Raw genomic sequence first — 26,691 nt, 5'->3', positions numbered from 1 at the left:
TTGTAAGGAGTTTGTTGTACCTTCTCCCTGTATCTGCGTGGGTTTCCTCCGGGTGCTCTGGTTTTCTCCCACATTCCAAAGACGTATGGATTAGGAAGTTGTGGGCATGCTATGTAGGCGCCGGAAGCGTGGTGACACTTGCAGGCTGCCCCTAGAACACTCTACGCAAAAGGTGCATTTCACTGTGTGTCTCCATGTACATGTGACTAATAAAGATATCTTAATAGTCTTAATCTTAATGTTGGTGGTACAGTTGGAGTGTGCAGAGGCATTTGGTTTGCATTGGGACTATGGTTTTGCAGGCTTCTTACAGGAGGCACCTTTTGCGATGAAGGAGACCTTTGTGCTGGCAATGCCTGGCAGGTTAGGTTATGGATGCTGGGCAAGGACATTGGCCCAGTAGCTGCCTTCCTCCTGATCCCCTCCAGGTTCCCACCTCATGACACGGAGCCTCTGAGTCTCCTCACTGCTCTTCCTTTGGCACGAGTGCAGTGATGGTTGCCGGGACTTGTAGGAAGCCAGCACCCCTGACTGGTCCCAGTGTCCAAGGATACCAGCGAAGTCCCTGACCATCCTGTGAGACCAGCCCCGGCCAGTGTTGGAGAGCTGGCAGCGGTGTCTTTACTGAGGAACAAGTACCTCAGGAGCTAACTGTTGGAGTTGGCATTCTTGATCAGTTTAAGCACTTTGACTGTACCTCACCACTCCACCTGTCAGTGGAGTGTCTCTCTATGCCCTCCAGAGATGCTTTAATTGTGACCATCCTCAAGAAAGGAGGCAAATCCAATTGTCGTAACTACAACGATAAAACAAACTGCTGGAGGAACTCAGCAGGTCAGGCAGCTTCTGTTAAGACCTGAAACGTCGACCATTCCTTTCTCTCTACAGATGCTGCTTGACGCACTGAGCTCCTCCAGCGGTTTGTTTGTTGCTCCAGATTCTCAGCACCTGCAGTCTCTTGTGTCTGCAGTAACTACAGTCGTCACCAGGGACCTCCTCAACTGCCTCCTTCCAGTGGTTGAAGAGCTTCTTTCGGAACCAGTGAGGTGATCTTCAGTGTGTGATGACTCCAAGAGAAATGCAGGGAGCAGCACCAACAACCACCAGTGTCCTTTCCTGATCTTATTGAAGCCTCTGACCCTGTCAATGGAGATAGACTATGGAGCACCCTCCTCAAATTTGCCTCCTGTAGATGTTCATCCCCGTTCTACATCTGCTTCATGATGGTGTGCAAGCCATGGTCCTAATCAACAGGTCCACCACAGATCCAGTCTCAGTGCACACCGGTGTCAAGCCAGCTGTGTCATTGCCCCTACACTGCCCTCAGTCTTACACAATGCTGCACTTCACCTCCCACAGGGATGGAGCTAAGCTACAGGACTAATGAGAAGCTCATTCTCTGAAGCTTTGGAGAGGATGGGCTTTGCATTTAACATCTATAAAGGAAATGTCTTCTACCAACATGTCCTCCAACAATAGAGATACATTGGAAAATGTGGACCACTTCCTTCATTTCAGGAGCCACCTCTCACTGACGGCAAACATTGATGGTGTATTTCACCATGCTTGGACTTTTGGAGATTTTTGATTAGCCTGCAACTAGTTCTGAAGCTGGTGGTTAGATCTCCTGGTGTCAACAGGGTGTCCCTGTAGTTAATGGGAACATTTCAAAAGTGCTCCATTAGTTGGAAAGTGCAACAGCAGATCCTGAGGTTATGAAAGTCACTATAAAAATACATGTCTTTTTCTTTCTTAAACTCAGTAACTCAGTTGCTCGTTATTAATTTGAGAGACTTTCCCTCAACTAATGCTGAGCCGACTGGTCTGTGGCTTTCTGCTTATTCCTTTCAGTTGCAATTTCTCAATTTCAGGGCACAGTACTCAAGCACTAGGAAGATATGACTAACACATCTGGAATTCCTCCACCTATTTCTTTTAATATGTGGAGAAGAAGCAATAATTTCCTCGAAGATTAACTGTTTTTGTCCCGTACTTTCCTCCATTCCTTTACTGATATTTTTCCAAAAACATATTTTCATAAAATTTGCATATATATATAATGCAGTACACTCACGTGTTGCCATTCACATTATGAGATGTATCATTTCATTTGCATAGATAACTTACATTATATTGGCAAGGATGTGTGTGTATGCACTTGTGTTTGTGTCCATCTGTGTGTTCACATGTATGTCTGTGCACCAAGAGCGTCGTGTGTGTGTGTGTGTGTTTGTGTGTGTGTGTGTGTGTGTTACATTTCCTCCTGGACCATTTTGTCATTGGACCAAGACCTCAGTCAGACCAAGTCAGAGAATTCATGCACAAGAGGATTCTTGTAAGGACATATTCCACTCCTCAGAACCAGTGTGGAAGAGGGTCATTCCCGAGGAAACTTTATCTCCATTGCTAGTTTTCTTCATGTTCCCTTTGAGCACATCCTTTACTTCCTTCTGTTTTTGTTTTTTTGCAACCCATCCAGTCTGGTGGATTTCTGCTTTTCTTCGCATTTGTGTAAACTCATTCCTTTGGCAATCAGTGTAAAATGCAACGGGATGCTTGATAACTGTGAATGGTATTAAGTGTAAGTTTGTTCTTTACCAGTTTATTTATGGTTATTTTGCAGGGTGATTATATGGGATATACATAGCTGCATGTGATTATATGGTGATGGACATACTTATGGAATGACTGAAGGTTTGAACACCCCCTGGCCCCAGGACCCCTGACCTACCCCAGTTTGTAGGCTTGTTCCATCGTTGGGGAGTGAGCAGAGGAAAAGCCTTTGTGCACACAAAGTCTGGATGCGCTGGGCTTCATGTGCAGTGGAATTTTGTAGCCCTGGGTGTGTGGTGTGTGCCTTGGCTCACAGTGCATTGCCCGCATTCATAATGTTCTTGGCATGGAACAGTTTCATGCCTCTGTCCCCAGTCCTTGACTCTTCACCAGCAGAAATAATCCCTTGTTTTCTGGACTAATATTTCATCCTGAATATTTTGGAAAATTCAGTTAAAGTTTGATTGAAATTAGCCATCTTAAATGTCTGAGAAAATAACCCTTTGTGTAATCTGCCCTCGTGTTTTAACCCTAAGAGTGCAGCAATTATTCTGATAAACCTATGCTACGTGCCCTCTCGGGATAGTATCCTTGCTGAGGTGGATGTCCAACCCTGTGCATATTGTTCCAAGAGTGGTTACCAAGGCTCTCTAAAACTTCTTGCACAATTTTTATCTCCTTTGATCCCAGTCCTCCAAATTTAAAAGCCAACACTCCATTCATATTTTGATTATTCTCTGTGCCTGCCCCCACTTTTCCAACAGATCACCTCCTCTGAGCCCAGGTTTCTCCGGATCACTAAGCTTTTCACCATTAAGAAATGGTTCAATCCTCTCTGCACATTCCACATCAAAATCCATTTGCCATACTTTTGCCTATTGGCTAAATCTGTCAACGTGTCTCTATAATGTCTTGCTTCCATCTTCATTTCTCAGTGCAGCCTGTCTTTCTGTTACTTGTAACCTTGCTCTCCCATCAGCTATGTTGTTAATAAATATGGTGAATTGGTATTTGGTTTATTATTGTCACATGTACCAAGATACATTGAAAAGCTTTGTTTGCTTGCCATCCAGGTCATTCCATACATAAGTACATTGAGGTAGTACAAAAGGAAAACAAAACAATGCAGAATATAGTGTTACAGTTACTGAGAAAGTGCATTGCAGGCAGACAGATAAAGTGCAAGGGCTGTGATAAGGTAGATTGAGAAATCAAGAGTTCATTTTTTTGGTATAAGGGGTTCGTTCAAGATTCTTATAACAGCGGGGTAGAAGCTGTCCTTGAGCCTGGTGGTGCGTGTTCTCAAGCTTTTGTATCTTCTGCCCAATGGAATGGGGGAGAAGAGAGAATGACCGGGGTGGGAGGGGTCTTTAATTATGTTGGCTGCTTTCCCGAGTCAGCAGGAAGTGTAGACAGAATCAGTGGAAGGGAAGCTGGTTTTTGTGATGTGCTGAGCTGTGTCCACAACTCTCTGCAATTTCTTGCAGTCTCGGGCAGAGCAGTTGCCATACCAAGCTGTGATGCATCTGATTAGGATGCTTTCTATGGTGCATCTGTAAAAATTGGTGAGGGTCATCAGGGACATGCTGAATCATCCGTGCTGGAATAAAATCAGTGAATGCTGGAAACACTCAGCAGGTCAGGTAGCATCTGTGGAGAGAAAAACAGAGTTAGCATTTCAGAACTCAAAGCACAAACTGTCCCCAAGTTCCACTCATCTACACACAACCCACTTATCATTGTCCCGATCCTCTGGACCAGTTGACTAACCAGGTTCTCATGACACCCCCTATCCCTGACCAGGACCCCCATGTAACCCAGTCACTCAACAAGTCATGGGACCTCAATCCTCTCCCTCATCTCCATACCCCCACCAACTACCACAGGAATGGGCTGGTTCTTCCTCTCCAGAACACGGTGTGTTGGTTCTGGGTGTACACATTTGTTACAGGAAATGTGCAGTTCCCATTTGTCGTGTCAAGAGCTTGAAGTTTGCCCAGAGGGCAGGTGCAGGGCCTAGAGCTGAATAGACCCTGTGATGATGCCAGCTCAGCACAGAGGGCTGGAGTTTATAGACAGCATTGTTTCTTGTTTCTTGCACTTGTTCTTCTGATTATTAAATGCAGATTGCAGGGAATGGAGGGATACAGATCATGTGCAGGCAGAAGAGATTTAATTTAATTTGGCATCATTTTCAGTACAAATGTGGGCTGAAAAACCTGTGCTGTACTGTTGTATGCTCTATGTTCTAACCATCCAGTGTTCCCATCAGCAAGTTGTTCTAAGGCCCGGTGGTGCAGGTTCAAAGCAACAGACCAAAAGTACTCACCAGGGGGTGTGAGGAAAAGCCCCTTTTGGAGGGGGGAGAATGTTATAACCTAGAGCTCATGGCACCAGAATCAGTTGGAGAGTGGTGGGGGGTGGGGGTGGGATTAATGGGACAGGACTCGAGGGAAGTTAATTTGTGGGGCTACACGAGAAGAGGTGGGGAGTGGGACATATGGGTTGCTTTGTAAAGAGGAACATGAAGTCGATAGGCTGACTGGCCTCCGCTATTTACTGTTTCAGTTTTCCCTTCACCCAGAGCAGCTGCGTCACTGTTTGCAACCAGCACTCCGCTCTAAACCTTTTTATAACCTTAACGTGAATCGGTTGTTCCTGATCAGCTGCTTCTCCAGCTATTTAGCAGAGAACCTGTTCTCAGCACCGCGTTTATGCTTGGAACTGAGCCCAGTTTGTACATGGCCTTCCAGCTGTTTCATTTTCTCGTTCTTTGATCTTACGTAATGTTTCTGAATGAACTGCATGCCACTGTTGTGTGTCGGATGCTTTGAGACCCTGTGCTAGGGCCCTGGGCAATGCTGCCAGGCTGCTTGTGAAGCTGTCTGTCTGACACTGAATCCAAGGCCAGGGGTTGCACTGAAACCACATCTGGAGCTGAACAGCTGGTTCCTTGGGCCAAAGAGTTGCACTGGACTCACACCTGGATCTGCACAACCAGCTCTCTGGGCCAGAAGTTGCACTGAATCCACACCTGGAGTTGCACAGGGGTCGCATTGAACTCACATCTGGCTCTGCACAGCTGGCTCCCTGGACCAGGAGTTGTCCTGGTTCCACATTTGGAGCTGCACGGCCAGACTCCGGATCTGGAGTTGCACAGGGGTTGTACTGAACACACATCTGAATCAGCACAGCTGGCTCCCTGGGTCGGGGGTTGCACTGGCCCCACACTTGGATCTACACAGCTGGCTCCCCGGGCCAGATGCAGCACTGGTCCCACATCTGGAGCCGCCCAGCCCACGAGTGTCAGGCACACGGCCTTCTGATTGGACGAGCTCGGGGTGGGCGGGTCCAGGAAGTGCGGGCTGTTGCTGAGTTTTCCAGTAAAAACAAACTTCGGCGGGCGGCAGGACCCGGGGCGGGCGCAACATGACGGTAACCGGCCGGTCGGCCGCCGCTCCGGGACGGGGGGTTGTACCTCACCGGGCGCATCTTAATCGGGGTGGGGACCGGGCCATGCGCGCGTCCGAGGAGCGCGAACGCGTAGGGGGCGCGTGACGCGCGCGGCCCGTGTGTGTTAGGTGGGCGCGCGCGCCCTGGCGTCAACGTGGGCGAGCGCGCGCGCGCCGCTGTCAGTACGGGGGCGCGCGCGCGCGAGCTCCGGTGTCAGTGTGGGGGCGTGTGCGCGCTGCCGTCAGTGGGAGGGGGGCGTGTCCACGCGCGCGCGCGCCCACGTCTCTCCCCCCCACCCCCACTGCCGCCCGCGCCCGCGCGCGCGCGCACGGACACCTGTGCGCGGGTGATGCTGTTGTGGGACCTCCCGGTACAGGAGCAGAGGTGGGGTGGGTTGTCCACCTCTTCCACCTGTGGTAGGGGGTTCACACCAGAGGTTTAAGGTGAGGGGGAGGAGGTTTGAGGAGGATCCGAGGGGGAAGTATTCTACTCACAGGGGGTGGTTGATACCTGGAACACGCTGCCAGAGGAGGGGGTGGAATCAGATGCAATCACTACGTTTAAGAGGCATTTACACAGACACTTGAATAGGCAAGGCGTAGAAGGATATGGTCCTAATGCGGGCAAATGGGATGAGTGTAGATGGGCGGAAAGGTTGGTGTGGACGTGGTGGGCCGAGTCTAGGGCTCTGTAAGTGGTGGGAACAAGAGCTGTCGGTTCAGCCGCCTGAGCCTGCCTTCTGCAGCAAACTTCTGGCTGATCTGATCGTGGTCTCTGCTCCACTTTACCGCTGTTCACCATCACCCTCGTCATACATGTGGCATTTGTATTGGATCAGACCCCATGGTATAGTGGCTTTTCCTGCTATCCATTCCTTACTGTATATTTTGTCTCACTTTCTGTGCACGTGTGTTCCCTCTCTCTCTCTTTCTCTCTCATTCCCTCTCATTCCTTAATGATGTTTCTCTTTTCATCTCTTTCTTTCTCATTTTACTGTCAGTTCTTTCTCTCCTCACTTTGGTCTCCTTCTTCCTCTTTTAGTCTCTCTCAAAAGTATCTTTCTATGACGGTGCAACACTCCCAAATCAAAAGAACCAAACAGTTAAACCAGGATTTTCAGAGTTTGTGTGCATTCCCATCCGGGGGTAGTATAGGCAGTGGGTGGAATGTCCCCAGAGGGAGTTCTTGCTTGTCTCCATAGAATGTAAAACAACAACAGGCTGCTGAGCCTTACTGGTTCAGGCTGGTTTATGCTCCAGATGAGCCCCTTTCCACCTCTTTATCGGTTTTAGTCTGCATTTCTGCCTTCCTCATGTGCCACCCAGCTTCCCCTTAAATGCACCTTTGCTATTTGTGTCAGCTGCTCGTGGTTGTGAGTTCTGCATTCTCAGTACTCCGTTGACTGCTAGTTCTGGGATGATTCAGCTACTCAAGGGCAGTGTGGTAGCCCAAAACACCCATGCGAAAATAAAAGGCATCCAGCGGAAAACAAGAAAGGCTGGAAATGCTCAGCGGGTCATTGAGTTTTGTGTGATGTGCACAAATACAGTGAGGTATTGGTACAATGAAAAACTTGCAGCAGCTTCACAGGCTCATCGTTCATTGTACTGTGGCACCTGTAGGTCAGGCAGCGCCTGCGGACAGAGCGTTATCGTCTTGAGTTGATGACCCTCCATCAGAACTGGGAAAATTGAGAGAGATGCTGGTTTTGAGATGCAGGGAGAGTGAAGGGCTGTGAGAATACAGAAGGAGGTCTGTGATAGAGTAGAAGGCAGGAGAATTTAAATGACAAAGGGGCAACAGTGGAGATAGAAAGGTTGTGGGACCAGTGAGGGCAAAAATCCCAGCTTTGAATGCTGTACTGCTCTGTCCGAAAGGATTCCCTCATCTCCCGGCCTCCCTCGCTGTTCCAATGAAGCCCATTGGAACAGCACCTCATCTTCTGCCCGGGCACGGTTAGAGCCTTCTGGACTCATCTGTGAGTTCAGCAATTTAAGCTAATCAGTGCTTCCAACATTCAGTTTTATTTACCTGGTCTTTCTGGACAATGGGGCTGAATGTGTTGACTCTGGCCCGTGCCTCACGGACATTGAAACCTACAAAGTTCTTCAGGGGCAGGACGGGGTAGGTGCAGAGTTAGTGTCTCCCCTTGCTGGGGTGTCCAGGGGTCTCGCTGCAACATGCAGGGTTAGAAGACTATGGAGGAAGCACTTGAAATTGGAAATAAAAGCAGAAAATGCTGCAAATCATCTGTTTCTCTTTGCACTATTCCCAGATGCCTCCAGTGATCAGACACGTTTGTAAAACAAAAAATTGGTGATAAATTTGTTTAAATAAATTAAAAAATAGGGATTGAAATAAAGAAAAATGAATGACTGACTTACCTCCCCAACGAAGGTGGAGAACCTGGAACTGGTTCCTCAGTTCAGCAGCTCGGTGAACACCTTTGGACGGTCACATCCTGGGCAGGGCAAGTGGCAAGATCAAGCCACAGAGTCATACAGCATGGAAACAGGCCCTTCAGCCCTGGAACCCCTGTCTAGCCTTCTGTGCATTCAGGTCGACTGATTCTACCTCTCCTGTTCACTGCACTGACCTATTCCTCCCTCCACTTAGCCCATCATCACCACTTGGCACCAGCATCCTTCGGTCATTCAGTTTCTGCTACCCCCCCAGCCCATACTCTCTCCAGTCCATTCTCTCTCCCCACCTCCTTCCAACCTGTTCATCGTGAACTTTTCCAGGTTCTGATCAAAGGTAATTTTAAACTATTGTCCTCTCTCTCTCTCTCTCTCTCTCTTTCTGCCTCTCTGTCTGTCTCTCCCTCGCTCTGTCTCTCTCTCTCTCTCTCTCTCCCCCTCACCTAAATATTTGTAGCACCTTTTATCTTTAGTGTATCATCTACCTTTGAAGGCTGTCCAGAGTAGCAGTCCCAGGACATGGCTCTCAGTTGAGATGATGCCCCAATGAGACCTGGATGGAACTTGCATGTCCCCAGACTGCCTGAGTGAGCTGTCTGCTGTGGGCTCATGTGAGCTGTTCCCATCCCTCCCTCAGCACTGGGCCCTGGGAGATACCCCCCTTACATGTGTAGTTCTACACAGAAAATGCTGGAAACACTCGGCAGGTCAGGCAGCATCTGTCAAACAGAGTTAATATTTCAGTTCTGACGGTGGGCCTTCGACTTAAAGCTAGTAACGCTGCCTCACGACTTCAGTGACCCATTTCAGTCCTGACTTGCAGGCCTCTGAACTGTTAATTCTGTTTCTCTATCCACAGATGCTGCCTGATCTGCTGTACTTTTCCCAGTGTTGTTTGCTTTGATTTCAGATTTCCAGCGTCTGCTGTGTGAATCAACAACAGCTGCTGATGTGCTCCTTTGCTGTCCTGAGCACACACTGCCTGCACCAACTCTGCATCCCACAGGACATGCAGAGGCACCGTGCTGCCTTTTGCAGCTGCATGCTCGGGGTCAGGGGCAGGGTGTGAGCAGCCATGTTAGTACCCCAAAGTTCAGCATTCATTCCTGTTTGAGAAACGTTTTTGTGCTAAACATTCCGCTAGTTTATAAACAGCAGAACAAATAGCTAGGTGCAAATTACAGGCTGGAATCAAATCAAAGGTTTCAAATAGTTTATATTTAGAATAACAGATAACTTGGAGTGAGTTACAGACCAGAATCTAATTGGTGGGCTTGGATGAATTGTAAATGGATTAATGGATAGCTGGGAGTAGTTACAAATGTAAAATATGAGAGCATGTGGCAACATCGAAAAGCAATGCGTAGATGTTTTACTGCACTGGGCTAGATATTTCAGGAGCAATAATTGATTCTCTGCCAATAATTTCAAGCTGCAGTTTTCTACTGTCAGCAATAATTTGGTCTTTGCTGCTGCTGGTTCCAGAGAAAGAAGTGGCTCCAGACAGAAAACTGTTCCAGGCACCCCGCTTACATGTGTCATACATTTCTCATTAACCTCTTTTGAATGGAGCTGCAGATTGTCTCACTGGCTGTGGATGTGTGCACACTGAAAGGGTCTTGAGCTCGGCTACAGAGCAGAACTGTGGGCTCCCAGGCACGTGTCCATCGCACACTCGGTATGTTTGAAAGTTGCACCACCGCCCCCCCCCCCCCCCCCCACAGATTTTGTTGGTCAGATGGGTCTTGGCAGACCTGGAGGGCTTTGCGTATTGTCCCAACTTGAGATCATGAGATCATGGTTGGGAAAGGCCGGTTGGAGAACCTAGGAATTGCAAGCTGGATCTGTGAGCCAAATGCCGGCAGTGATGGAGGAAGCAACAATTCAAAGCACAACAGTGATAAGGAATGTTTCAAAGGGATAATTTTTTGATTGGAATTGCAACAGAGCCATGTGCGGTGTGAGTAGATGTGTCAGTGCAACTGAAAGCGTATCTCATTATTTTAATTCACTTGGATTACTTAATGATTTATATAAAATAATTAAAAAACCCAATAACATCCCATTGTATATAAAATACGAACTGACCCAGTAAGGATATACTGAATTTAAGTGCTAACAGACTCATTAATGGCACATTGTATGTGAAGTACTGACAGACCCAATTGTGCTACATGGCACGTGAAGTAGTGATGTAGCCCATAACCGTACACTGTACGTGGGATACTGATAGACCTGTAGTGATGATGCGCTTTAAGTAAAATGCTGATCAACACAGTAACATGATACATACAAAATACTGAAGGATCCAGTAACAACAGACTGTATATATGTATTATATATAGGTATATATATATACAGATATATATATATATATATATATATATATATGTATAAAAAAGAGCAAACAGTAATAGAGAGATTCAGGACAGAAACAGGCTCTTCAGCGGCCCCTCCCATCCCTGTCCAGACCCACCAACAGCCACCCATCAACACTAACCCTACATTAAGCCCATTTTTTATTTTCCCCAATTTCTCATCAACACCCCCCCCCCCCAGATTCTACCCCTCACCTACACATTACAGGTGCTTTGCAGTGGCTAATTAACCCACCAACCTGCACATCTTTGGGATGTGGGAGGAAACCGGAGTGTGGTCACAGGGAGAACGTGCAAACTCCACCCAGGCAGCACCAGTGGGTCAGGACTGAGCCCGGGTCTCTGGCGTTGCGAGGCAGCGGCTGTACCTGCTGCGACAGTGTGCCGCTCGTCTCACTGAAACCACGCTCTGTATAAAATCAAGTAACACTACATTGTGTATTAAATACTAACTGGGCAGAAGTACCTGACGACCACCTGCCAATCCACTGAAGCTGTAGGTAGTGTTTGATGGTCTGCATGGAGTTCATGGGCTGAAGGGCCTTTCTCCATGCTGTACTTGCCTGTGTGACTGTATGTGCGCACTGGTACACAGCTGGCAAGTTCAGCCTGCCCCCGGCAGTGTGTGGACCACACAGCCTGCCCCTCGCCCGCCTAGGTCCACATCACCGTGTCGGGTCTGGGTTGGCTGATGGGTACAGAGGGGCTTTGGGACCTGGCGGGTGGTCTATTTGCCCACCACCCCTGTCTGAAGATGCCCACTCTGGCCCCACTGCCCGTGTGACCAGTGCAGTGAGGGAGCTCCTGGGGGCTTTGGGAGCTGCTGGGACCATGTAGAGGGCATCTGACATCCACCGTCTGCCGCTCCCTGACCCCCACTGCTCTCTGAGGGTCTGATGGGGTCTCCCAGTGAGGGGAGACCAGCTGTGGGACACTCACCACCCTGGGGCAGCCAGTGTTGACTCCCCAGCTGTCTCACACCCACCTAGAAAACTCAACGTGAGTGGGGCCAACACCTGGAGTCAGAGGTGCCACCATGTGAATTTACAGGATTCCCAGTACTGTTGTTCCAGGCACTGACCCCACCTCTCAGCACCTCAGTGCAGCTCTTGTATGGTCTAGGGTTACTCCGAGTTGTGCTGGGTATATGTAGTGAGTGAGACAGGGTTTCATTTTTATTCACATTGGAAGGAGCAGGGTGTGGTCCAGTGTCACAGGCAGTCAGCTGGGCTGGTGCATCTGTTACTGGGCGCTCGATCAGGACACCGCTTTCACCAGGTCATCGTGGGTAAAGCTATGGGTGGATTGGTTGGTCTTCTGTAGATGCAGGGATGCCATATTTTTCCTTGGGGTAGGGTCCTGCCTTGCAAGCACCAGCAGCAGGTTTAAGCCCCACCCTCCACTTGTTTGGATGGTGCAGACCAGATCTTGCACCTTCCCAAACAGTGGGGAACTGTCAAACACGTCAGCCCACAAACCACCCAGTGGGAAATTTGAATTTTCAAAGCTAATGACACATCCAACCAGTACAAGTGGTTGATGGTAATTTTAACAGCGCAGTGGTAACAGAGAATGCAATGCCGCCAATGAAGGTGGGGAGTTGGTTAAAACCTGTGGCCCAGATTCATGTCCCCAAATTCTCAGGCACTTTTAATAGTGGACACTGGTTATTTGCCACAACCTTGATGTCACCCCTGTTAGTAACATCAGGGACTTAAACTTCAAGGTGGAATTGGATCTAAACCCACATTTTCAAAACTTGACTGTGTAGAAAATACTATTAACCTGTTAATGTTACATTGAGTATAAAATACCATCACCTGCTAACACTTCACTGGGTATAAAATGCTACCAACACTATATTCTACACTCTAAAATATTATCTGTCTAGCAGTATTTTATGTGGTATTTATCCATTAACACAATAAGATATTAAATACACAGAGATTCATTAATGTTGTACTATATATAAAACAATTTCAGTCCCAGGAATGCCAGAAATAGGGAATATAATGCTGGATATAAAATACAAACCTAGCAGTGCCACACTGTATAAGAAAATTAACTAGTCCCAGTAACTCCTGACTGAAAATACTAATGGACCCATTAGTGCCACACTCTGTAGAAACTACTTACAGGCCTATTAGTGTCACACTACATATAAACTACAAACAGATTCAGTAAAATCACGCAGTGTACAAACAATCTCAGTAACCGTGCAGTGTGTGTGTCAAATATTAACAGAGTGCCATAATGTCTACTAACTGAAGCAGAAACCCCCACGTAGGGTAAAAATCCTAATGAACGCAGTGACACATGACTGAATGTAAAACATTACCAGAAATGCGGCAATGTACACCATCTCTCACCTGTATGTCAATCTGCTGACTCCCATCTAGGCTAGCTGCCTTGAGCTGACCATTTCTGAACTGGGAGATGTGACCTCAGACAACTGTCTCCCTCCTCTAAGACTGAAAAGCTGTGTGCTGGAATGTGGGGGTTCACCCCCATTTTCATTTCTCAGGGGAGTCTGTTCAAATGGTCCGTCTAGTGACCTTTCTCCCAGGAATAAATAGCTGGCACACAGCCTTCTGTTCTCCATGCTGCTGTACTACGCGGCAGATACCGGAGAGGCTTGCCCCTTTAAGGACTGGAATGTTAAACATCCCAACGTATTGCTGGAGATTCGGCAGAGCCAAGTCTGGGCTGAGGAATGATGATTCATAAAGAATTTATTTTCTTGTCATATCTGTTGAGGAGTCCAGCCTACTGGATCACGGGAGTCGGGGAGTGTAAACAAAGCAATGATCTGTGGGCCAACACAGACCTGGCATCATCCTTCAAGGATTGTTACGTAGAATTGCAGACTACAAACTGAATTGCTTATCTTTTAGGCACCACACAATCCAAAATCAATCTTGATCCGGAGTAATCTGTGCTAGTGATCACTTCTGGGTGAAGTTGCCTCAGTTGCAAAATGTGATTGGGCAGTTCTGGTATTGGTATTGGTTTATTATTGTCACATGTACCGAGATACAGTGAAAAGCTTTTGTTTTACCTGAAATCCAGACTAATCATTCCATACATAATTACATCGAGGTAGTAAAAAGAAAAACAGAATGTAGAATATAGTGTTACAGTTACAGAGAAAGTGCAGTGCAGGTAGACAAATGAAGTACAAGGGCCATGACGAGATAGATTGAGAGATGAAGAGTTCATCTTTTAGCATATGAAAGGACTGTTCAAGAATCTTATAACAGCAGGATAGAAGCTGTCCTTGAGCCCAGTGGTATGTGCTTTCAGGCTTTCGTATCTTCTGCCTGATGGAAGCGGGGAGAAGAGCAAATGACTGGGGTGGGAGGGTCTTTGATTATGTTGGCTGCTTTCTTGAGGCAGCGGGAAGTATAGACAGAATCAATGTAGGGGAGGCTGGTTTGCATGATGGACTGGGCTGTGTTCACAACTCTCTGCAATTTCTTTCAGTATTGGGTAGAGCAGTTGCCATACCAAGCCGTGACGTATCTGGATAAGATGCCTTCTATGGTGTATCTGTAAAAATTGGTGAGGGTCATTGGAGACGTGTCAAATTTCCTTAGCCTCCTGAGGAAGTAGAGGTGGTGGGGTTTACGTTAGTTTGCTCCACCATTTGCACCCAATAAGTCCACTTATTGCATAACTCCAACTCCTGCCTGTTTGGCCACACACCAGCTGCAGACTCCCACCAACACGGAATAATCTCACAGTTGCTGGTTTCCTCACTATTTGTGGGAAAGCTCTGCTAATATTAGGAGGACTGACTGAGCAGCTTCAGAACTGACTGCAGTTTCTTTCAGCATCTTCCAAAATCCCTCACAGTGTACTGGAACCAACAGGGAGTCTTGGCTCCTACGCTCAGCTGCTGAGACCCTTACTGCATGGCTGGCTCAGTGCTGACACTGCTGGCAGTGCTGTGTTACTGCAGGCATTGTCGTAGCTGTGACTGATCACTCAGGGTGTTTTGGGGAATTCAGAGCAGGAGACGAAGACATGCCGAGGAGCCTACTCCCAGAAAGTCTCTAGCGAGACCACATCCTTCCAGCGTCCTTTGCATGAATAATACATTTGCAACTGTAGGTTTTCTACGGTCAATGACGTTCTGCAGAAAGACCTTCAGCTGTGCTCTTGTTCCGCAACTGCTCTTCCCATCGAGGTCAGGGTCATGCTGACTCTCACCTCCCTCGCCATACGATCATCCCAAGCAGCTGCCTCCTCTCATAGTGCGTGGCTTACTGCTGCCTCAGGGAGGTCACATGCTCACAAATCCACCTTGCCTTCAGGGAGGAGTAGGTGGCACCTCGGCCAGATTTCACCCCCGTTTGCCGCATGTCACACATTCCAGCTCATGGTGGGCAGTGAGGAGGCCCAGACCCGGGGAGCAGCAGCAGGAAGAAGGCAGTGGAGGATGGTGTCCCTGTTAGTATTGACTGCCCTCGCACCCATGGTGACTCCCTTTAAGAATCCAAACCTGTCCTTGAGCAGGAAAGGTGGTTGTGGATCGTGAGAAGAATTTCCTTCTCATTTATGGGAAACACTCATAGCTCCATACTGAGGGAGTCCACACTGGATATCTTCAGTGGGTGTCACAGCCTGGAGGGGCTACCTCTGCCTCTACCTCCTTGGCCCCTCTCACCACCCTGAGCACCATGTAAATACCACAACCAGAGTGGAAATCACCACAAGTTTCCTCAATAAGAGCTACTGTTGCCTGCACCAGTGCAAGGTCATCCTGCATTGCTTGCCAAGCAGAGTGGGGACTTCATTGACATCTGCTGTATCCTGCACAACCTTGTCAATGGTGGGCTGTGTGGGAGGGGCAACATAGAGTCCCAGAGCCTGGAGAGTAGCAGGTGCAGGAGAGGGCAGTGCAAGGAGAGTGTCTCTGATTAGCAACTACAGCCCCATCTCCTAGATGAGCGGAAAAGGCAGGGGATGTGAGGAATTCCCCAAATGAGAAACTATTTTCATAAGAATCCTGAAAAAAAATGATGAAAAGCACATAACTATCTTCACACTACGATCCTTAACATCCACAAGGTACACAACATACACCAGCTGGAAGAGACCAGGAATCACTGAAAATCCCTTCACATATTGCTGTGCCCATCCACCTCTTGTTGAATGCCATACAGACGGGAGTAATTTCCTGATTCTACAACCTGAATGGCCTTTAACACAATCTCAATTTCTCAAAGAGTGGTCTCTTGCTTAAACAACTTTGACCTCTACACAAAACAAACTTTCTCTGGAGGGCTCCCAGTCGTAATTAGGACCGATTCACAAACGGAAAGAATTCCACTCTCTCGATGTTCAGGTTGTTGTGGATCATGCAAAGAGTTTCCTCATCCTGACGACTGAGTTTCCGGGAGTCACACATGACTCATCCTGAGGGAGCTGGATAAATGCAGCTCTTGAACCCTTTGTGCAGCTGCTCAGCATGGTGGCTGTCAGCGTCTCAGCCACAGCAGCTGAGATTAATGCACATTGCAATATATTGATCAGTTTGGCATTTGGTAGATTGTATTGAAGAGCTAAGGTTTCAAGCTCAACAACATCCAAAGAGAACTCCCTCAGGAGACTCCAGCTAAGGTTCATTATAAGCCATGGCAACAATCGACCCTGTCAGGTTACCCAGGTCCAATTGAGGGAACAGTCTGGGATGGGTATCTGTGGGGAGTGGGTGCACGTGCTGCCTGAGAGGCTGTGGTGGGAAGGAATGGTGCCTTGTAAGGCCCGAAGCTGCACGTCGGGCGACCAGTCAGGGGACTGGGTGGACAACGGTGTACTGGCATTCACACCACACCACCACTGTTTCCACCTTCAGACCCTGACTCACAGGTCCCTGCCCTTCTCACTCCTCCCAGACTCACTGTCTGCACGGTCTGAGCAGGACCATGTTCAGGGAGAGCATCTTTCTGCCACTTCAGAAGAGAGACTGTCATAGAGAGATACATGTCACGGAAACAGGCCCCTCGGTCCGCCAAGTCCATACCGACCATCAAACATCACCGCTAATGCTGCATTAATCCCATGTTTTATTCTCCCCACATTTCTCTTTAGCTCCCCCCAGATTCTACCATTCACCTACACACCAGAGGCAACTTGCAGTTTCCAATTAACCTACCGACCAGCATTTTGGGATGTGGGAGGAAGCCGGAACACCCAGAGGAAACCCACAGTCACGGAAAGCGGGCAAACTCCAGAGACAGCAGCCGAGGTCGGCATTGAACCAGGGTCTCTAGCATGGTGAGGCAGTGGCTGTACCAGCTGTGCTGTCTGACTGTGTGTTCTGGGCAGATTCTCAGCTCCTACAGGAGAATGATCTGCTCAGGCTCAGTAAATGCGTGCTCATTCAGGAGAGCAGCATCCGTCTCCCTGACACCGCAGGTGGGGCTGCGGGCCAACACACGAAGGGCATCATTCAGAAATGAGCCAAATGCTGCCCTCATCTGACATCTCCTGCATCCTACTGTTCCTTTCCTTCTGCAATCAGGAACAGCACAGGGGCACAGCCAGTAGAGCTGCTGCCTCACAGTTCCAGAGACCCAGGTTCGATCTTGACCTCTGGTGCTGTCTGTGTAGCTTCCTTCCAGGTGCTCCAGTTTCCTCCCACATCCCAAAGGAATGCAGTTGGTAGGTTTGTTATCTACCATAAATTACCCCTAGTGTGTAGATGAGTGGTAGAATCTGGGGGAGTTGATGGGAATGTGGGGAGAATAAAATGGGTTAGAGTCGGATTAAATCAGTGTTTGATGGCTAGTGTGGACTCAGTGGGCTGAAGGGCCTGTTTCCATGCTGTGTTTCTCTATGACTCTATCATGCAGTAGAGGTGTAACCCTCCAGCCATGATCACTTGCTTTGCACTGCCCAGAACTTGGGGAGAGGATGGTGCATGGGTTGGATTTATTGGGGGGGGGGGGGGGGGAATTACAGGTCAGAGCTTAAATCCATTGGAGACATTACAGGTCAGAGTTTGGACCTGGGTTCTTGGCATGTGTAACTTGCTAACTGTCTGATCCATCACTGTTTTGAAGAAAGATTCTGCCTTGTTTGCAGTGGGCTGGTTTATTTGGATCCAAGTACAGAAGCATTCTCAGTCCCTGTGGAACATGCTTATCTGCTCCTGGACACTTGGACAGAAAGTGCTGAAAACTCTTCTGGTATTGTTTCAGTGGCTTCCTTTACTTTGGTGTCAGAAGGGCAAGGGGCAAGGGCCCCTCCAGCTGTTTGTTCAGAGGCTCGATGTTCCGCTAAGATCGGACCTTCCTGCCTGATTGTTTCTCCTTTTCCTGCTCCCGTAAACTCCACCTCTTGACTCGCATTGTGGCACGTATCTGATCAGGAAGAGCGTCTTGCATTTACATAGAGCCTTTCACTCCCTTGGGACGTCCTAAATATTGGCACCATGGCACAGCAGGTAGTGATGCTGCCTCACACCTGTTTCAGTCCTGACTCACAGGTCTCTGAGCCGTTAACTGTGTTTCTCTCTCCACAGATGCTGCCCGACCTGCTGAGTATTTCTGTTTTTACTTCAGATTTCCGGCATCTGCAGTTTTTTGATTGAATTTACTGTGTGCAAAGGAGGTCTCAGTTCGATATCTGAGATACTGCCTGAGGATGACTCCTGGTGTCTTGGCCAATATTGCTCTCGTACATCAGTTAAAGACGTTATTTAGTCACTGTTGCAATGCTGTTGGTGAGAGCTTGGTGTGTGCAGATTGGTTCCTCTGTTCTTGTGCTAGAACAGTGAATACCCTTCAGAGTCCTTGAATAGTTTAAACTTCACATTTTCATGCAACATAGCAGGAGGTGTGGAAAAGCTGCCCCTCTCTCCCGGTATTGCTATGGGAGTAGTTGGCTTGGACCCTGGCCTTCTGTGGCTCTCCCTGGTCCTTGGCTGAACGTGGCAGTCTTTACAGCAGCATTGGAACTGCGGACACCAAGGATTATTTTCAACTTCAGCCCCCAGTTGTAGAGTAAGCACTGAAAACTAGCTGTGAAATTGTGGCACCCATTGCAACGTCAAGTCCACAGGACCACAGTGTGGACATCCTTCTGTGCACTGTGCTCACTGTAAACACTGAACAAAAGCACTCTGTGGTTTGCCTTGTTTCATTTGCCTGAGATGTAAATAGAATGTTTGTATTTCCTCTCTGTGGCTTCTGTAACAGGCGACTGGGGGAAGGGCTCAGTGTGTGTGGGGAGGGTGGAACCGTGGCAAAAGGTGGGGGGGGGGCGGAGAGGAAAGAGAGGATGAGAGGGAGGGGTGAGGAAGGAGGGAAGAGTGGATAAAGGAGGGAGTGAGTGAGACAGGGGAGAAGGAGGATGAGGGTGGGGAGGGGGAGGGGGAGTGAGTGTGGTGGGGGAGGGTAGTGAGGGCGGTGGGGGAGGGTAGTGAGGGTGGTGGGGAGGGTGGTGGGGGAGGGAGAGTGAAGACAAGGGGTTGAGGATGAGATGAGAGGGTGATAAGGGAGAGCTGTAACACTGGGGGGGGAGGGCAGTGTGAGGTTGCATTGGGAGGAGGATTAAGAGGTAGAGGAGAGGAGTGGGTTGCATCGGAGGTGGGTGGGCAGGAAGAGTGAGGAAGTGGATGTTCGAGGGGGAGGGGGAGTGTCAGTGGGGTGGTCTCTCTCAGAGGGGAGGAGCAGAGGGGAGCAAACACACAGCTTTGTTGCAGGAAGAGCAGGATGGCTGAGTTCCCCACCCCTTTCTCTCTCTCTCTCTCCCCCCCCCGTCCCTTTTCTCTCTCCCTCTGTCCCTCTCCTCCCTCCATCCACCACATCCTCGTCCTCCAGTCTCTAATGCCCCCCCTTGTCATCCCCACCCACCTCTCCCTCCCCCCAACCCCTGCTTGTCCTCAGACACCCCTCATCCTCCCTATGTCCCTCACCCCTCACCCTCCCTACGCCCCTCATCCCCCTCATCCTCCCTACACCCCTCATCCTCCCTACGCCCCTCACCCTCCCTACGCCCCTCACCCTCCCTACGTCCCTCACCCCTCATCCTCCCTACGCCCCTCACCCTCCCTACGCCCCTCATCCCTCCCTACGCCCCTCATCCCCCTCATCCTCCCTACACCCTTCATCCTCCCTACGCCCCTCACCCTCCCTACGCCCCTCACCCTCCCTACGCCCCTCATCCTCCCTACGCCCCTCATCCTCCCTACGCCCCTCACCCTCATCTTTGCGCTCTCTGCTACCCTCCCTTTCCGCTCTCTTTACCTCACTCACTCCCTTTCTCTCTCTGTTCCTTCTTCTTTCCCTTTTCTCTCTCTCATGCTCTTTCCCTCTCCTCTCCCTTTTCCTCCTTCCCCCTTTACTCCCCCTCACTCCCTTCCTCCCTCCCTCCCCCTCACTCTCTCACACTCTCCCCCTGTCTCTTTCCCCCTCTCTGTCTCTCTCTTCCCTATTGCTCTCTCTCTCACTCTCTCCCTCTCTATCTTTCTCTCTTCCTCTGTCCCTCTCTCCCCTTGCTCTCTCTCTCTCTCTCTCTCTCTCACTCACGCTCTCTCCCCTTGTCTCTCTTCTCTCTCCCTCTCACCTTCTCTTTCCCCCACTCCCTCCTCCTCTTTCTCCCTCTCCCCCTCTCCACCCCATCTTTCTCCCCTCTCTCCACCCTCACTCACGTCCCCCTCTCCCCCCCCCCCCCCCCTCACAGACGCACTGCCTTTTGCCAGACACTTACAACGCTACCGCTGCAGTTCCTGGAGCTGAAATCTACCCCTGCCAGAGATAAGTGTGAACTCTGAACTCTCCCACTTTAAAGGGGTGTGGCAGGGTGCACACTGAGGCTGATGTCTTGCTGTTTTTGCAATCTGGTATGAGGAGCATTGGCTGCGAACTGAAGGAAGCCGTTGCTGGGGCCGGTGGCAGGGCCTACTCAGGAGGAAATATGTAACCGTGTGCTGGTGGCAGGAATCTTCACTCAGGCTGCACTCAGTACACGCCTGGCTCCACCATGGTGAGTCTGTCCAAAGTTTAAAAAGTTGCTTTGAAAGAGAGGGAGTGCAGCGTTTGTTGTGTTTTGGGAGTCTCGGACCCTGCAGCAGTTCTGGCAGCTCCGTTCAGGAGAATGTTTCCCTGTAGCCGTGTTACAATGATCACTTAATTCTCAGGAAACAAATTGAATGTTTGTGGTTTATTTTTCTGGTTTGTGTGGCGGGTGTTCATGTCGAGTATCTCTCCTGCCCTCACTTCCCCCTTCTCCCTTTCTCACCCTCTCATTCTCTCTCTTACACACACTTTTCTTACTTTTGCACTCCACTCTCTCTCTCTCCCCCTCCCTCTTCTCCCTCTCTCACCTTTGCTTACTTCCTGTGCCCTCCCTTGCACACACTACTCTCTCTCTCTTCCCCTTTCTCTGTCTCTCTCTCTCTCCCACTCCCTCCCTCTCCCTTTATCTCTCTCATTCCTTGTCTCTCTCTCATTCTGTCGGTGTCTCTCTACCTCTCTCTCTCTCTATCTGACACACACGCACGCACACACACGCACGCACACACGCGCACACACACGCACACACACACTCCCTCACGCAATCCCTTTCACCTCCCTCTTGTGTCATTGAAACAGACCTTTTTTTGGAATGTTCCAGAGTTTCAGATCTGAGACTGTAGGTGGAAGGTGTGGTGGGGAGCGTGAGGTTAAGGGTGAGGGAAGGCTGGGCCAAATCCACTTAACCCTTTATCAGAGTGCGACCAACTCATAGAGTCAGAAACAGGCCCTTCAGCCCACCACATCCGTGCCGACCTTTTTGTCCATCTACCCTCATCCCACTTGCTCGCATTAGGACCGTACCCTCTGCGCATTGCCTATTCAAGCGCTTGTCTAAATGCCTTTTAAATGTAGTGATTGTTTCTGATTCCACTGTCCTGTCTGGCCATGTGTTCCAGATATTGACCGCTCTCCCTGTAAAAGACTGACCCTTATGACAGTGGTCAGACCCAAACTGCTAACTCAACCTTGCCCCATCCATGACAAACCCCTCCTCAACCTCTATGGGCACGTGACTGAGTAGTGTAACACCAGCATTGCATGGTGCCATCAGAGTGGTCAATTCTGGACAAATTTTTAGGGTGCCACAGTTGGTGCAGCTGGTAAACCGTGGGTTTCTTCCCGCTGCTCCGATTTCTCCCACATCCCAGAGGTGTGCGGATTAATTGTCTGCAATGCCAGAGAATTAATCTAGGACGGGATCAAGATGCCCAGATAACTTGGAGAGCTGTGGAACCGGAGGAGCTCATGAGTGGGAGGGGTAGTCCAAACCAGGGCAAGTTTTAAAGTGAGGGTGTGAATTTTAAAATCAAGGCATTGTTTAAACATTATGGATCGGCAAGCACACGGGTAATGGGTGAAGGGGACTGTGTGTGACGAGTGAATTGGATAGTGAAGGGAGGTGAAATAAGGACAGTTTTGTACTCAAGTCTAAAGGCAATAAGGACACAAGATGAGGGTTTCAGCAGCTGATAAGCTGAGGTGGGGCTGTACTGTGGTGAAGTAAGTGGTGTGAGTGATACTGCAGGTATATGGTCCAAAGCCCACGTGGGGTCAAAAGTGACACCATGGTTATGACAGAGTGGATGTGGAGAGGATGTTTCCATCAGCAGGACAGTCCAGGATCAGAGGGCACAGCTTCAGAATAAAAGGACATTCCATAAGAACAGAGATGAGGAGGAATTTCTTCAGCCAGAGGGTGGTGAATCTGTGGAATTCATTGCCACAGAGGGCTGTGGAGGCCAAGTCATTGGGTGTATTTAAGGCAGATTCTCAACTGGTAAAGTGGGTTGTTAAAGCGGGAGAATGGGGTTGAAAAATAAATCAGCTGTGACTGAATGGCAGAGCAGACTCGATGGGCTGAATGGCCTAATTCTGCTCCTACATCTCATGGAAATTCTACCACACCCCAATGACTGTGTTAGTTGTGTGTTACGACGAGGTACCAGTGACGGTTTCGGTTGTGCGCCTCCCACCGCGGGATGAGGGCTCCACTGGAAGGTGGTCGCACTGTTCTGCAGTGGAGACTCTATTGCCTTGAAATGAGATCAGGTCACAAGCAGAGACAGTGAGGAGGGAGGGCCAGAAGTCGGGGGACCTAGGGATGATGCCGGGTCGCTAAGGAATACAGACAAGTGAGATGGGTGGAGGAGTCTTCACCGATCACTGGGGCTTGGGTTGGGGCCGGTGACCAGCTTGATGAAGGGGGTGGAGATTCAAGGCTGATTGACGGCTAGGAGCACTGGTAGGATGGGGAATGGGGGGGTGGGGTTGTCATAGGATTGGAGGGGGATAGGGGGCGGTGGAAGCATCCATGAGTTTGGGGCATCAGAACCTGGGTTTGGTGTTGGGCACAAGAGCAGGGCAAGGTGGTCGGGTCGATGAGGTGTGTGGGGTGGGGGATGGTATGGGTGGATGCTGATGATGAGGTCAGTAAGGGACCTGCCTTACAGGAGTCCCCATCCAGCACTGCCTCAGTAACATGGATCTCCTGGAAAACAGCATAGTCCACATTCCCCTGTAGGGTTCCCAAAGAAGCATGCGGAATGACGTCGTCTTGTGCTAAACTGATGCAGAAATCATATCAGGAGTATGAGCACATCACCCACCAGGTGTTTAGTCCCTGGCATGGGAGAGGGGGCCAGTTCATTAACTTTTGAAGAGGTTTGAAAGAGGAATTTGCCCTTTGGGTTTTCCTGCACTAGTGAAGGCTCTAACTGGTAAAGGGGGTTGTTAAAGCAGGAGAATAGGGTTGAAAAAAAAATCAGCTGTGACTGAATGGCGGAGCAGACTCGATGGGCTGAATGGCCTAATTCTGCTCCTACACCTCATGGAGCAGAGGAGACCACTCACTGCTCCGAACTTGAAGCCAATTCAGTTGGACCGTGGCTGACCCATATCTCAGTGCCACCCACATACATTGGTCTTGTGACACTCGATCTCCTTACCTGACAGAAATCCACCTGTTGCATGGTTGGGTTTTTTCAATGACCTATGTGAAGGTACCCAAGGGACGGTTGTTAAATTTCTGATGACTCAAAGATAAGTAGGAAAGTGAGTTATGAAGAGGACATCAGGGGGTTTATAAAGGGACGTGGATTGTTTTAGTGAATGAACAAATGGAGTATAATGTGAGAAAATGTGAAATTGTCCATTTTAATTGGAAAAATAGCAGGATATGGTGAGAGCTCTGAGATGTTGAGGGATCTGGGTGTTCTTGTGTAAGGTGAGTATGGCGGTGTCATTTATTACTAGAGGAATTGAATACAAGAGTAGGGAGATTATATAGAGCACTGGTGAGAACATATCTGGAGTACTGTGTAGAGTATCGGTCTCCTGATTTAAGGAAGCAACTCAGATCAGGACTGGGTGGTTGTTTAATGAGGAAAGGTAGGAAAGGCAAGGCCTGTATCCACTGGAGTTTAGAAGAGAGAGAGGAACTTGCCTGAAACAGATTAAGAGCCTCTTGTGGGAGAATATGGAAATAGGAGTTGCCCATTTAAAAGAGAGATGAGGCAATCTTTTTCTCTCAGATGGTTGTGAGTCTTTGGAACTCTCTTTCTCAAAGGGTGGTGGAAATAGATTCTTTGAATATTTTTAAGGCAGAGCGAGATAGATTTTTTTATGAGTAAGGGAGTGAAAGGATACTATGGGTAGACAGGAATGCAGAGTTGTGGTTACAGGCGGATGAGCCACGATCTTATTGAATGGCGGGGCAGGTTTGACAGGCCGAGTGGCCTACTCCTGCCCCTCAGTTGTACGTACATATGATTTTTCCTTCCCTTCTGCAGGGGAATTGAGGTCAGTTGTCATCCTACTCTGGTTGACATCAACTAATCCAACAGGGATTGAATTTTGCCAGCTTTCTTTCAAGGAGTTTATAGCACTGAATCAGGCCATTTGGCCCAAGTGGTCTATGCTAGCAGGTGTGCTCTGGATGAGTAGTTCATTCTGTTCTTCTCCCCCCTGTGTTATTTACCGTGTTCGCTGAAACACATTGGTTGTGAGGAATTGCAGGATGAGTTGTGGACATGGAACAAAGTAGCGGAAAAGTTCTAAGAGGGCATCAGGGGGTCTTATATAGGGACGTGGATTGTTTGAGTGAATGAGCAAATGGAGTATAATGTGAGAAAATGTGAAATTGTCCATTTTGATAGGAAAAATTTTAAAAAAGTAGTAAATTATCTAACTGGTGAGGGCGCTGAGATGCAGGGATATCTGGGCGTTGTGTAAGGCGAGTATGTCGCTGTCTGTTATTACTAAGGGAACTGGATACAAGAGCAGAGGGATTATATAGAGCACTGGTGAGACCATATCGGGAGTACCATTAATACTGTTGGTCTTATTTAAGGAAGGATGTTCTTGGAGGCAGTTCAGGGAAGGCTAAGATCAGGACTGGGTGGTCCAAAATGTGGCCGCGAACTAAGTTCCCATGCAGTAGAAGATGTCTTCAGCCCCGCAGCAGCCGGTAAATCCCTCCCACTGGTCTCCCAAACACTTGTTCGTATGTATGGGCTGTCCACAAGTCGGGCATTCATAAGCTTGGGGGGTCCTGTAATTGTAAAGGCGAGCAGGCATGAGTGTTTCAGGGGAAAGCAGTTTATGCTGCATAAACACATTTTAATACATTTACAAACATTTCACACCTGCCAACCACAGTTGTTAAGATCCAGCTGTTGTCTTTCCGAGCGCGAGAGGCGGCACTTGGCACTGATGTCTCGGCTGAGGGTGGGGAGCTGCTTCACTACCTCTCATGTCTCAGCTGGGTCAGACCTGGCCCCAGCACTCAGCCTGATCCAACCTCTGGGCTCGGGGACCTTGGGCAGCCTCCCATCCAACCAACTGCCTCTCACTGACAGGGCAGCTGACCACAGAACCTCCACAGATGGTCATTACGACCACGGTTTCACTGCCATCTGACCGTTGCTGACACCTGATCAGGGCCTTATGCACTCAGATCCCTTTCTCTTTCTCACTGTACTGTCTCCCTTCTTCCCTTCTCTCTCTCTCTCTCTCTCTCTCTCTTTCTCTCTCTTTCTCTCTCTCTCTCTCTCTCTCTCTCTCTCTCTCTCTCTCTCTCTCTCACTCTCTCTCTCACTCTCACACTCTCACCCCCTTCCCCATCCCCTATCTGGAATGGAGAGAGGGAGGGTCAGTGTGTGAGAGAGAGGGAGGGTCAGTGTGTGAGAGGGAGGGTCAGTGTGTGAGAGAGAGGGAGGGTCAGTGTGTGAGAGATGGGAGGGTCAGTGTGTGAGAGATGGGAGGGTCAGTGTGTGAGAGAGAGGGAGGGTCAGTGTGAGACAGGGAGGGTCAGTGTGTGAGAGAGAGGGAGGGTCAGTGTGTGAGAGAGGGAGGGTCAGTGTGTGAGAGAGGGAGGGTCAATGTGTGAGAGTCAGTGTGTGAGAGAGAGGGAGGGTCAGTGTGTGAGAGAGGGAGGGTCAGTGTGTGAGAGAGGGAGGGTCAGTGTGTGAGAGATGGGAGGGTCAGTGTGTGAGAGAGGGAGGGTCAGTGTGTGAGAGAGAGGGAGGGTCAGTGTGTGAGAGAGGGAGGGTCAGTGTCTGAGAGAGGGAGGGTCAATGTGTGAGAGTCAGTGTGTGAGAGAGAGGGAGGGTCACTGTGTGAGAGAGGGAGGGTCAATGTGTGAGAGAGGGAGGGTCAATGTGTGAGAGAGGGAGGGTTAGTGTGTGAGAGATGGGAGGGTCACTGTGTGAAAAGGTGGGTCGGTGTGTGAGAGAATGTGCAGTGTGTGAGTGACAGAGAGAGAGAGAGGGTCGGTGTGTGAGGGAGGGGTTGAATGTGTAGGGCAGTGAAGGGAGAGACACTCGGCACTGATGCCACAGATCACAACATTGTAGCTGAGGT

At 49.3% G+C, this 26,691-nt stretch overlaps 1 protein-coding gene across 1 annotated transcript in view; it reads left to right on the top strand.

Annotated features, from left to right (window-relative positions):
• Positions 1-5,928: 5,928 nt before the first annotated feature.
• triobpb (TRIO and F-actin binding protein b) overlaps positions 5,929-26,691 on the top strand; it is a 91,523-nt gene continuing 70,760 nt past the window's right edge. Inside the window, 1 exon segment of the mRNA XM_052043434.1 lies at positions 5,929-5,988. Within this exon segment, the coding sequence (XP_051899394.1) occupies positions 5,983-5,988 (6 nt within the window). The 5' untranslated portion in view covers positions 5,929-5,982.

The sequence above is a fragment of the Pristis pectinata genome, chromosome 33 (assembly GCF_009764475.1).
Source record: "Pristis pectinata isolate sPriPec2 chromosome 33, sPriPec2.1.pri, whole genome shotgun sequence".
Taxonomy (NCBI): domain Eukaryota; kingdom Metazoa; phylum Chordata; class Chondrichthyes; order Rhinopristiformes; family Pristidae; genus Pristis; species Pristis pectinata.
Note: the sequence above shows the minus strand (reverse complement) of the source record. Positions and strands in the feature narration are given on the sequence as shown.